The sequence below is a fragment of the Bidens hawaiensis genome, unplaced genomic scaffold (genome assembly GCF_021521415.1).
Source record: "Bidens hawaiensis isolate Kalapana, Puna unplaced genomic scaffold, B.hawaiensis_p1.1 tig00010132_1, whole genome shotgun sequence".
Lineage (NCBI taxonomy): Eukaryota > Viridiplantae > Streptophyta > Magnoliopsida > Asterales > Asteraceae > Bidens > Bidens hawaiensis.
The window spans coordinates 99,497-113,317 of record NW_027491767.1 but is presented as its reverse complement, the minus strand read 5'-3'; the positions used below and the strand labels follow the sequence as shown (position 1 = coordinate 113,317).

The 13,821-nt window shown below is 40.7% G+C and overlaps 1 protein-coding gene across 1 annotated transcript in view; it reads right to left on the bottom strand.

Moving 5' to 3' along the window:
* LOC143534338 (jacalin-related lectin 3-like) overlaps positions 1–13,821 on the bottom strand; it is a 76,260-nt gene that overhangs the window by 58,625 nt on the left and 3,814 nt on the right. Inside the window, exon 6 of the mRNA XM_077028846.1 lies at positions 12,761–12,966. Coding sequence (XP_076884961.1) covers positions 12,761–12,966 — 206 coding nt within the window. The remainder of the gene's footprint in view (positions 1–12,760; positions 12,967–13,821) is intronic.

The window sequence follows — 13,821 nt, the reverse complement described above, 5'->3', positions numbered from 1 at the left end:
CCACTCAGATTAGGCACAAAATGCGCTTCCGCGCCACACGCTAACTCGGCGCGAAGGTTACCATTACTGATGGATGCGCGCTGCGCGTTACGAATGCGCGATTCAAGGTTGCTTTGGATCGGCGCGAAGTGAAGATGCGTGCGCGGCAAGATACAGTTAAGCTGGCAGGGTTTTCGGCTGAGCGCATCGGCTACCACATTAGCCTTACCAGGATGATACCGGATCTCACAATCGTAATCGCTGATGAGTTCGTTCCATCGGCGTTGCCTCATGTTAAGTTCCTTCTGATCAAAGATATGCTGAAGGCTTTTATGGTCAGTGTAGAGGATACACTTAGTACCATAAAGGTAGTGTCTCCAGATCTTCAAGGCAAAAACAACTGCACCAAGTTCGAGGTCGTGAGTTGTATAATTCTTTTCATGAACCTTGAGTTGCCTTGATGCGTAAGCGATAACCTTGCCTCGTTGCATAAGAACACAACCGAGACCTTGGTTGGAGGCATCGCAGTACACGACAAAATCATCATTACCCTCAGGTAGCGCAAGAACAGGAGCTTCACATAACAAACGCTTGAGCGATAGAAAGGCTTCTTCTTGCTTCGAGCCCCAAATATACGGTTTACCTTTGTGCGTTAGAGCTGTTAAAGGCAGTGCGATCTTTGAGAAGTTCGAAATGAATCGCCGGTAGTAACCAGCTAAGCCCAGAAAGGAGCGGATCTCGGAAGGAGAGGATGGCGTAATCCAGTTCTTGATTGCTTCAATTTTGGATGGGTCGACATGAATACCCATCTTGTTAACAACATGGCCAAGAAACTGTACTTCATCCGACCAAAATTCACACTTGAAAAGCTTAGCATAGAGCTGCTCGGTTCGAAGCTTTTGCAATACCAATCGGAGATGTTGCTCATGCTCGGCCTTGGTCTTAGAATAAATCAGAACGTCATCGATAAACACAATCACGAATTTATCCAAGAAAGGCCTACACACCCGATTCATTAGATCCATGAAAACGGCGGGTGCGTTGGTTAAACCGAAGGACATGACCAAGAATTCAAAATGGCCATAACGAGTTCGAAAAGCAGTCTTCGGAACATCTTCATCGCGGATGCGCAACTGGTGATAGCCAGAGCGGAGATCGATCTTGGAAAAACAAGAGGCACCTTGGAGTTGATCAAAGAGGTCGTCAATACGCGGTAAGGGATACCGGTTTTTAATGGTGAGTTTGTTCAACTCGCGGTAATCAATACACATGCGAAACGATCCATCTTTCTTTTTAACGAACAACACCGGAGCACCCCAGGGCGAAGAGCTAGGGCGGATGAATCCTTTAGCAGTCAACTCTTGAAGTTGGCTTGCCAATTCTTGCATCTCAGCGGGCGCAAGACGGTAAGGAGATTTAGCCACGGGGGAAGCACCAGGGACAAGATCAATACGAAACTCGACTTCACGAGCGGGAGGGATACCAGGAAGATCATCAGGAAAAACTTCAGGGAAATCACGCACAACAGGGATATCGCGAAGCTTCTTTTCTTCAGCAGGTTTAACCACATGGGCTAAGAATGCAATACACTTCTTCCGCATGAGTCTTTGGGCTTCGGCGCAAGACATAAGCTTAAGACCGCGGGAGGGTTTCTCGCCGTAGATATGAAGATCACCATTTTCTCGAGGAATGCGAATCAACTTCTTGGCGCAAATAACTTCGGCGCGATTATTCGAGAGCCAGTCCATACCAATAATAACATCAAAGCTTCCAAGAGGCATGGGGATGAGATCGATCAGAAAATCGTTTTCGTTAAGGTTAAGCGTGCAATCCTTGATCACAGAGCTAATTAAAACAGTTTCACCGTTAGCCAATTCAACTGAAAAATCTTCTTTTAAATCGCTGCGCGGTCGCGCAAGCTTCTGCTCGAAGGCGCGAGAGATAAAACTTCGATCGGCGCCAGTATCAAAAAGTACAGAAGCATAAAATCCGTTAAGCAAAAATGTACCATTAACTACGTCATTATTCGCTTGCGCTTGGTGCGCGGTTATGTTAAAAGCTCGTCCACGCGTCACTTGGTTTGAAATCTGGTTCACCGGATTCGCCTGTGTGATTTGCACTTGTAGTCTCGGGCACGCGTTCCGGAAATGACTGGGATCACCACAGTTAAAGCACGATCTGGGTCGTGGGTTTTGGTAGGTTGGTTGTGGGTTCTGCGGGTAGACTGGTGGTGTTGGCGCAATTGGATTGGCGGGAAGGACTCTACAGTTCTCAGCAGTGTGACCAGTACGGCCACATCGGTTACAAAGTCGACACGGGGTTTGGGTTGGGTGGTGAAATCTACAGGTTGGGCAAAAGGGATGGTTTCCTGTATAAGGTTTCTTAGTTGGCGGGGCAGGGAGTGCTGGATTGGTTAAGGCATAGTTGTGGACTACAGGAGGTGTTGGGTAGGTTGACAGTGGGTTTGGCGCGTAAACTGGTGGTTGATAAATGGGTTGCTGGACAATGGGCGGGTTGGTAAGCGCGTAAGCTTGTCTGCGCCTACGTTTCTGGTTATGGTTTGAGGATTCTGGTTTGGTTTCTGTTGGTTCAGGGATAGTCTTGGTGAGTTTGGTCTTTTCTGTTCCCCGCAGGAACAGGGTTCCTGCTCTGACATGGTTGTCTTTGAGCACAGCGGCCAACTCAATGGCGTCAGAGAGGGTTACTGGGTTTCTGGCCCATACAGAATCTTGAATTTCCATGGGGAGACCCCCAAGGAATTTCTCTATGGCTCGGCGGGAAGGGGTAACAAGGTGAAGGACCAGTAAGCTTAGCTCGTGGAAGCGCGTCGCGTACTCGCGCGCTTCACCGCTGTATTGCTTAAGATTCCAAAATTCTTCCTCCAGGCGCTTTACTTCGTTGGGAGGGCAGAATTCTCGCGTCAAGAGATCCTTAAATTCCTCCCAGAGTATGCTGGAAGCAGCTTCTGCGCCACGCGCATGAGCTACTCCATTCCACCATGTAAGCGCTCTGGATTCCAGGACACTGGAAGCATATAGGGTTCGTCTGTCTGAGGGGCATTGGGTGTGGAGGAAAGTGTTTTCTATCTTCTCAAGCCACTGGAGCATCACGGTGGCTCCTTCAAGACCTGTGAACTTTGGAGGGTTACCCGCGTTAAAGGACTTAATGTTGTAACCAGAGGTGTTGGTATTGTTTTGGCTCAAAGCTTGGGCTATTGCGGCGGCCATTTCCTGGGAACGTTGCTGTCTACGCATGCGCGAGGCTTCTCTTCTCTGAAATCGGCGAGATAGCGGAGGCATTCTATAAAAGTTTTAATTTTAGTTAATATCTTGGTTTTATCGCGAAGTATAACTTTATAAAGCTTGGTTTCACGGAGTTAGATACTATCAAAAGTTAAAGTAGATTAAATGACTTTAAATGCAGACTTAATAAAGGTAACAAATTCGAATCAAGAATCGACAATCCATGTATCACCATGACTTTCCGAATTCCCAATTTAAAATATACGAGCAAACGAGTATTGGAGATTGACGATTCATGTATCACCATGACTTTTCAATCTTCAATATAAAACATACAAGAAAATGAGTATTGGAGGTTGACAATTCATGTATCACCATGACTTTTCAAGTCTCCAACCTCAGAACATAATCGTAAAGGGAAATTGAAAATCAACTATTCATGTATCACCATGACTTTTCGGATTTTCAAATCCAACAAACGAACATGTAAGTAAAATCAATAAAAATCGAAATTCAACAAAAATCGAAATATCGCGAAATAAAACATAAAATCATATACTGCGCAAGCGCGAGCATATTCATAAATAACGAGTAATTAACAATAAGCGCGCAAACATGAGATTTCTCTCATGCGCGAGAAGGGACTCTTAGGTATTCTAGGCCGTTACGTCTAACCACCTATCCTAAAGTCAACGAGCTCTGATACCAATCTATAACACCCCGACCAAAGGCGGATTATACATCGGGGCGCCACATATTGTTTCATTACTCGTGACACTATTGGGTGTCAATATTTAATAAATACATTCGTTCGCGCACGCGCAGGGTAAACACAAGATAACATAAATCAACATAAATCAATATATTATAAGGCAAAATATTCGAACAACAATAACTTGTCTTGATACATTTTAATCTAGGTCCAAAATAAAGAAAACTTCCTACGTGTCCACAAGCTCCAAAACAGCTACTGCAAACCTGAACATGTGTTAAAATAAAACGTCAAACACTTGCGTGTTGGTGAGAAATCAAGTTTAATACAGTACATAGATAACAATAAATCTGCGCGCAACATGTGTATGTCTGGTTTTCAACAAGGGTGTAATCTGATCGGGACCAACTCTAAGATTCATAAGACTGCCAGTGCTCACAATTGAGCTCACAAACAAGACAAACTGTGCATGTGTAAACAAAAGAGAAAATCATAAACGATAGTTCTCCCGTGTTCATCTAATGGTACCATGAGAACTGCGGAATAGACCGACAAGACGGTTAATGATCCACACATACAAATAAACAGCCAAGTCTACATCCTCAACACATGGGATACTGCGCGACTAAAGTTCATAAACAAGTTTAAGACTCTAAGTTTGTATGAACACATGAACATCCCAAAACATTAAAAGCAAAAAGGGATTAGGTACGAGATTACTCACTTGATAAACGATGCGGTGTAAGATAAAGCAAGAACCAACTTTAAACAAGCACAAGTTAACCTATAAATAAGATTATTGTTTTAATGATTGGTTTTAAGTCTTTGATTATAAGTTAGCATAATTAATAAGTAAATTATTATATATATTACCGGAAAAGCAGGACAGAACAGGGAGGAAGACGGAGGCAGAGAGGGAGGCGGCAGAGAGCAAGGAAAACAGGAGAGATTAAGTGTTTTGTGTGTGTAGTGTTATGAAAATATTACTATTATATATAGGAAAACCCTAGGAGACATAATCCCTAGAAAAGGGGAAAGGATCTATAACAGGATCAAGCAAAAGATATCAAAAAGCATAAGAATCCAAAAGCAAAAGATGTCAAAAGATATGGCAGCTGCAGGGGGGGGGTAAGATAAAGCTGACAGGTTAACAGTAAAAAGCATGGGCGGATCAGATAAAGGTACTGGTCAAGCATGGCAAAAGCAGATCTCAAAAGATAATGTCAGTCGCTTTTTCTGTCAACCAATGGGGTTGGTGCGCATGCTGCGCCAAAAGTGGCTTTTCAGACATAAAGCAGATTAGGTCAACAGCTCAAAAGATAAGACAACACAAAAGCAAACGGCTAGATTCAACAGAAGAAAACTCAAAGGGTTTAGCGCGAGAAGGCTAAGGCGCGAAGGCAAACACAGAAGGTCAAGAGAGCGCGAGCGCGAAGGCAGACAGAACTAACCTTAACGCGTCGCGGAAAGAACTACATTTCTAAGCGCGCCGCGGGAAGAATCACATTTCTTAGCGCGCCGCGGGAGGAACTAAAATTCCTAGCGCGCCGCGGGAAGAACTATAATTCTTCGCGGGTCGAGGGATGAACTACGATTCTTAGCGCGCTGCGAGAACTACAAATCCTTAGCGCGTCGCGGGAAGAACTACCGTTCTTAGCGCGCTGCGAGAAGAGTTACAATTCTTAGCGCGCTGCGAGAAGAGTTCGTCTCGCGTATCGCTGAAACAGGTGGTCTTCACGCAGGATTCCTTGTAAGGAGTCTGGCGCGTGGAGCAGCGCAGACAACCTTAGGCGGGAAGGAACAAAGGACAAGCAAAGAGTTAGAAGAAAAAGAGGGAAACAAGGCGTAAGGGCGGGACGGCGACAAGAGGGAAAAGAAGGCGGAAAGAGAGAAGGAGAGGGACGGGATGGCGGAAAGAAAAAGAGAGAAAGAGGCGGGAAGGAAAATATATATTATTATTATTAAAAGTAAAATATAAGTATAAATAAATATTAAATCATAAAAGAAAGAGATCGGATAAGGGAAACGGGTACCTGGGTCGGGTCGGATCGGGGCAGATGTCACAATATCCGCTAGTTGGTCTTCAGACCTAACAAACGGAAGTTCGACCGTGCCATCTTCAATTTTTTCTTTTATGAAGTGCCTATCTATTTCAACATGCTTTGTTCTATCATGTTGTACCGGGTTCTCTGAAATCTTAATCGCAGCTTTATTATTGCACATTAGCTGAGTTTGACACTTTAGAGGGAATCCGATTTCTTTCATTATCTTCTTTAACCAAAGTATCTCGGTAATCCCCTTAACAATTCCCCTTCTGATTCAGCACTTGACAGTGATACTACTTTTTGTTTCTTACTCCTCCAAGTCACCAAGTTACCTCCAAGAAGAGTAAAGTAGCCGGTAGTTGATCGCTTGTCGTTAGGATTGCCTCCCCAATTAGCATCTGTGAATACTTCAACATCTAGGTGTCCATTTTTCTTAAAAAATATGCCTCTTCCTGGTGTGCCCTTGAGATATCGAATAATCCTCACTACTGCCTCCATGTGGTCTTCTTGAGGATGGTGCATGAATTGACTAACTACTCCCACCGCGTATGCAATGTCGGGTCGAGTGTGAGCCAAGTAAATCAATTTTCCCACCAACCTTTGGTACCTTTCTTTACTCGCTGGTTTGACTCCTTCAATTATTTTTAGTTTGTGATTCACAACCATGGGAGTGTCATTTGGTTTGCAATCCACCATGCCAACTTCAGCTAATAAATCCAATATATATTTCCGTTGGGAGATATAAATCCCTTCTCTTGACCTAAGGACTTCGATCCCTAGGAAATACTCCAATCCCCCAAGGTCTTTCTTTTCGAACTCTTTGAAGAGGTTTTTCCGAAGCGAGCTAATTTCTTCTTTGTCACTCCCGGTTATAATCATGTCGTCGACATATATTATAAGACAAGTGACCAGTTCTCCTCTCCTTTTGTAGAACAAGGTATGATCCCCATTACTCTGTTTGTAGCCATATTGTTTCATTGCCATTGTAAACCTCCCAAACCATGCACGCGGAGATTGTTTGAGCCCATATAATGCCTTCTTTAGTTTACATACCTCATTTTCTTGAAAATCGTCAGAGAACCCTGGTGGGGCTTCCATATACACCTCTTCTTTCAAGTCTCCATGTAAGAAAGCATTCTTTACATCAAATTGATGGAGTGGCCAATCTTTGTTTGCCGCTATTGAAAATAAAACTCTGATAGTGTCAATTTTTGCAACCGGAGAGAACGTTTCGGAGTAGTCGATACCATATGTTTGTGTATATCCTTTGGCAACCAAACTTGCCTTGTGTCGCTCAATGGTGCCATCGGATTTATATTTTATATTAAATACCCATCTACACCCGACTGGTTTCTTCCCTTGCGGTAACATACACTTCTCCCACGTGCAATTTCTTTTTAGAGCTTCCATTTCAGTGTTCATTGCCTCATGCCATTCGGTCATCTTCTTAGCTTCTTGGGCTGTATTAGGAATTTGTTCAGAGAGGACAGTAGCTGAAAAAGCCTTTGCAATCTTAGCCATTATTTCCCTGTTAGTATTTACCGGATACATAAAAGCACGAGGAACGTGTTCCGGTGAATACCGCTTAGGAGGAACCCCTCTATTTTTTCTTTGGGGAAGAACCGAAGTTTCAAGTTCATCGACTGGACTCCCTGAAATGTCATGATTAAGTGGACTCCCTGAAATGTCATGATTTGTAGCATTTGGTGAATTATGACATTGTAAATTGTTTACCTCTTCGGCTGATTCGTTGGTTGTATCAGTGGCATTTATCTCTGGTCGGACATCGTCTTCAGGAGAATCATTGGTGGTGTAAGCTACCTCGCCAGTCTCTTTTGTGTTGGAAGAAGAGAGTTCGGTGGCACCATCTACCAACTATGTTGGAACATCCTGAGGGCAAAACTTTCATATAGCAGCCAATCGGGTGATTCACTTACTTTCTCCCCCTGAGCACGAGATTGGTGGTCATAAAAGTAATCAGATTCTAAGAAGTCACAATCCATGGTGACATGGACTCGTCGAGTGACCGGATTGTAGCACCGATATCCCATTTGATGGACACCGTATCCAACAAAGATACACTTTTCTGCACACGGACTAAGTTTATTTCGACTAATCTTGGGGATATGAACAAACACCGAACAACCAAAGACACGAGGTGGTAAAGTCATAACAGATGGAATTTTTACTTGAGTGGCAAGCATTTGCAATGGAGTTTTATTTCCAAGAATTTGGGTTGGGAGACGATTTGCAAGATATGTAGCTGTAGCAAGAGCTTCTGGCCAAAGAGAATGAGGGACTCTAGATTCAATTATAATAGCACGAGTTTTTTCGAGAAGCGTACGGTTTTTACGTTCCGAGGTGCCGTTTTGTTGAGGGGTGTTAGGACAAGTGGTTTGATGGATAAGGCCATTTGCTTTGAAAAAATTTTGCATTGTTTGGTTGACGAATTCTGTTCCGTTATCAGAACGGAGGATCTGTATTTTCTTACCAAATTGAGTCAAAATCATTTTGTAGAAACAAAAAAAGATTTCTGGCACTTTCGACTTATGTTTCATGAAGTATATCCAATTCATTCTTGAGAAATCATCCACAAATAAAATAAAGTATCTGAACTGACTATTAGTGGAATTTGGTGCTGGACCCCAAACATCCGAATGGATTAACGAAAAAACAGACTCAACTCTAGTATTACTTTGATTAAATGATACCCTATGATTTTTTGCAAGAATGCAGGTTTCACATTTCTCATGAATGGTGTTATTAAAAAAAGACTAGGAAATAAAATTTTAAGATAGCCAAAAGAAGGATGACCAAGTCGCCGGTGCCATAACCAAAGTTGCCTTTCGGTTGTTCCGTGAGCAAGCATGGCATGTCCCTTGTGAACTACCTCATCAACATAGTAGAGACCTCCTCATTCAGTACCACGCCCAATGATCTCCTTCGTACGAATGTCCTGTAAAATGCAAAAAGTTGGATACATGAGTACCACACAGTTGAGTTGTTTTGTCACTTGACTAACAGATAATAACTTTGAGGATAGTGAGGGAATGTATAAACAATTTTTAATTTCCATTTTTTTCGAAAAAGTAATTGACCCTCCCCCTTTGACTTCTACCATTTCTCCACTAGCAGTCTCAATATAAGACTTTCTTGGAGAAGACATGTCACCAAAGTCTTTAAGATCATAGGACATGGTGTCCGTAGCCCCGCAATCAAAGATCCAGTTCTTTGATTTCCTAGATTGGGAGTTGGGGTGAACATGGCAGGCTTTGGGCATTTAATAGGTTTCATTAAAACCTTTCGGTCAAGCCTGTTAAAGAAAGAAGCATCTGGGGGAAAATATTAGAAATTAATAACAGAGGGGTTTGTGATGCAACTCTCAAACCCTTTACCTCCAGATTTTTCATCGGAGTTCGCTGCCATTCCACCAAACCCGGTGCTACTTCCTTGCCCTTTTACAGCCTGGTCTTCACCACCACTAGCAGCCCGAGCCCATTTGACATCAGATCTGGAATGCTGGTTATTTTTTTCCTTGTGACCGTTCTCCCACCATTCTGGATAGCCAACTAGTTTGAAACATGACTCTTTAGTATGTTTCTTCATCTTGCAGTGAGTGCAATACAACTTGGATTTATCTTCTTTCTCCTTGGGTTGGAATTTAAATCTCTGTGCGGAATCTTTGGCACCCAAACCCATTCCAATTTCAGTCGAGTCACTATCGGAAGGGCCCGATTTTAGTATATTAAGCCTGGCCACTTCCCTTCGTATTGTGGCATATGCTGATTCTACCGAAGGAAGTGGATCCTTTTTAAGAATATCTCTCTTGACTGGTTCCATCTTGTCATCAACCGCTGTTAGCAATTGATAGAGTCTTTGTTCTTGAGTCTTCTTGTTGTAGATCTGAATGTCTTCTGGATCCTTCATTGGGTTTGGATCTCGCCTATCTATTGACATCCAGATGTTCTGCAGTTTGTTCACAAGTCTTCCAGTGTATCGGACCCTTGCCTTAATAAATTAGCCCTTTTATGAAGATCAAATACTTGTAACGAATCTGTCCCAGAGCCATATGTGGTGGCTAACCCATCCCAGAGGGCTTTTGCAGTGGGATATTGTGAGACATTATTCACCAAATTGGATTCAAGATTCTGGATAATCCAAGTGAAAACACATTGATCATCTTGTTCCCACCTTGTATATGTGTTATCTGTTTTGGACGGAGGTGACGGCTCCCCTATAATGTGAGAACCTCTCCCCCTTCCTTCGATTGCTTTCTTCATTAGGGTTGCCCATAGGGCATAGTTGTCACCACCGAGTTTAATCCCCAGGGATAAATTCTTGGGTTCACTGTTTGTTGTTGTGCTCCGAGACCATTTCTTAGGAGGGCAGCAATCTGCATCGTTAATTCATCGGGGATTTGACTGGCCAAGGCTTCATTATTAGTCATCTTTTGCTAAGGATGTTCAGAATTACCAGGATCACACGTGCTCTGATACCATGATCAAATGGTAATCAGAGGATTTTTTATTATATTTTTCGAGTATATTACAAAGGGACAATTATACACAATATATATAGAACTTAGGACCTATACAAGGAAACTAAATAAACCGATTAATAGGGAGAAGATTATGGACAGCCTTTGAACTCTCTAATTATAGTGGTCAATATTTGACCCCAACTGTTGCTCCATAATTTAAGCTTTCCAATTTGGTTGAATATTCTAACAACATATAAAATGTTAAATGTTTAATGTGAAATGGTATATACGCATGTCTCGAAGCGTCTCGATATGTTTAGAGGCATAAAACAAAATGAAAATTCAGGCCATTTTTCAATTTTATTATTCTTTATCAAGACTTAGAACGGGCAATTATAAACCAAAATTGATATATTGCACTTGAACTGAGGGTGTGAGCACAACCAAACCAAAATTATTATCTTGTAGTTTCACTTGCACATTTGTAGGGAATCATTTTCTTTCCTCTCGATACGTTGCAAAATATAAAAAAATGTAAAAAAGGTGATAAAAGAACCCATTAATTTGTCTACAAGACTAACGTTTACGTTTACCTTGTAACACTAACCGTCTTTCTTTTGATCTGCCAAGCAAAACCCAATAATTTTATGCAAAAAATGGTTATTTTTGACATATATAAAAGAAGCAAAATGAGAATTGTTTAAATTTACATTTGTAGGAGAAATTGTTAGTTTGAAACAAGATGCCACAAATTGGTATTAAAGATAGAGACATAGGTCTAGCATTAATCTGACACAAATCTAGCATATTACTGTAAACAAATGATTTCTAATGATATTTTTCATTTCACTTTTATTGACATATATACAATCACAGAAGCTAGTTTACAAGAGTAATATAAGCTATTAACTAGGAAAAGCTAATAAAGAGAATAATTACAATTGAGTAGGAAAATAAATGTGAAGAATGTGTACTTAGAAAAATGTGTTGACTAATAGCTTGAATAAGCAATTACACTTAATTATGAACCAATTGCACAATGAAAACACATGAAGTGACTGACTAGACAACTTGAATAGGCAATTAACAGAATGTTTTGATGAGATGAGTATATTGGCTGTTCAAGAACTCACTACAAGAATTTGACCCTATGCTCACAACGTCTATAGTGATGACATGAAGTGAATGACTAGACAAGTTGAATAGGCAATTAACAGAATGTTTTATTGAGGTGATTATCATGGCTGTTCAAGAACTCACTACAAGAATTTGACCCTTTGCTCACAACATCTATAGCGACGGCAAGTGTCGTCAGCATAAATAGACTTGTAGCGACAACATGCCGCGGCTATAGCGTTTCTCAAAATTGTGACTAGCTAGTCAACCTCTATAGCTATGATATGTTATCGATTTAGAGGTTGGGGAGGTGGGAAAGTTTAGTTCCGTAAAAAAAATTAGGGCTGGCAACATGTCATTGGCATAGACAAAATAATTTTTTTTCTTTTTTTGCCTTTTTTTATATTATGTAATTATAAAAAGCCTTTATATTGTTTTTTCTTTAAATAACTTTTTTATATCTCTTGTATCAACGACTAATACCCTATGCCGAAAACATGTCGTCACTACAAGGTTAGACGGGCCCTAAATTGAGAACATGTCGAACGCACATTCCTTTTGAGTGACACTAGTACTTTGCATATGTTATTATGAAACAAGTACATGCGTTGTTTGAAATAATGAGATTCAACTAGTAATGTCATTCATTTTAATTAGAATTGTAACTATTGGATAGACAAGAATGAAATAGTAGATAAATTTGCATCTCTTGTGCAATGAAGTACAAAGAAATTCTTATATTTAGGGATACTCATATGCCCCATCTATAACCTTTTGAGCCTTTGCTTTTGTTTTGTTCACCATCTCTTATAGCAAGAGGGTTAAATCCGTGAAACATCTTGTGGAATCTTTGAAAGAGGTTTGGTTTAGCGCTTGATAAGTAGAACCCGAGTGAATCCAGAAACCACCCGCCTCTTCCAGTAAACCCGACAATATGGCCTCCATTTGTCAAGAAATTAAAGGGTGTTCCTTCTTCAACCCCAAATGGTCCAAATGTCCTTTTGTTGGTCTTCAAAGTGAGTGACCGAATCACAGGACTGCCTCCGTAGACGACCGGACAATAGTGACCACTAACACTTATCAAAATCTCATCCGGATTTGAAACTTAATCTGTAATTAATCCATAAGAAGTTATTTTAATATAACTCCATATAAATAAGATCCATTAGATTTTGCAAAAATATACCTGAGCAGATTTGGATCCACCATTGCCACCATGTTTTTCAGCCAGAAAGGATTTACCATTGTTATCATATGTTACACGGATTGAGTCGATGCAACTGCCATATACTAGAGTTATTTCTCTAACTCCAGTGTGTACTCCATCATCCCATTCAGCCCCTCCATGTCCTCCCCATGGTCCCAATAGTATACTACCTTCCTGCAATATTCAAATACCAATGAGACCATTATATAATTTAGAAAACATATTAAAATAAGTATTAACATAATAAGGGATTGGGATTCCATGCCATAATGAGCTCAAGAAATTGCTGGAAAGAGAAGTCTCTATAAAGAAATTAGATGTAGTGATAACTGTGTGTATTAATGCTCTTGCTCTTGCACACTAATTATAGACTACTTATATAGAGCAAACAAAGTGCCCCTGATTCCATTCCAACAAAGAGAAGATTTTGATTCCATTCCAACAAAGAGGTTAATTCACATTTCATAATAAAAAATTACAATTCACATGCATAAAATATGCACTGATTCTCATTCCATACCAGGTTTATTTAGTGGGGAAAAAAGAGCAGTGCCTTTTAAATTAAAACACCTATCACACCTTTCTGCTTTTTCTTTGAATATATACCATATCTTGCCAAAGATTGCACCTGAAGGAATAATGTAGAAAAGTGCCACCAATATTCAATTTTGCACCGTCGAAGTCATTGAAGTGAGTAGAATTGCTGATTTGCTGTAACATTATATATTCTGGTAGTAATGAATATATTGCTATATTAATGTATTCTTGGATTTAAAACGTGCCTAGGCATGCTACAACATAAGGCTCTAAGGTGGCCCTTCAGGCCACACGAGTAAATATACATACACAAGTTGTGCAATTTAGCTATCAATCCGACTGGACAAGAAATTGTAGAATTGAAGTTCCTATGATATAGTCGGTATTAATCCCAATGAGTTAGTATTAGTTAGTAATGTTAAGGGTTAAATTTATAATCTTTAGTTTTAGTACGTTTAGTAAGTAATTTATATATGTTTTTTCCAAGCTAGCATCGCTCCGAA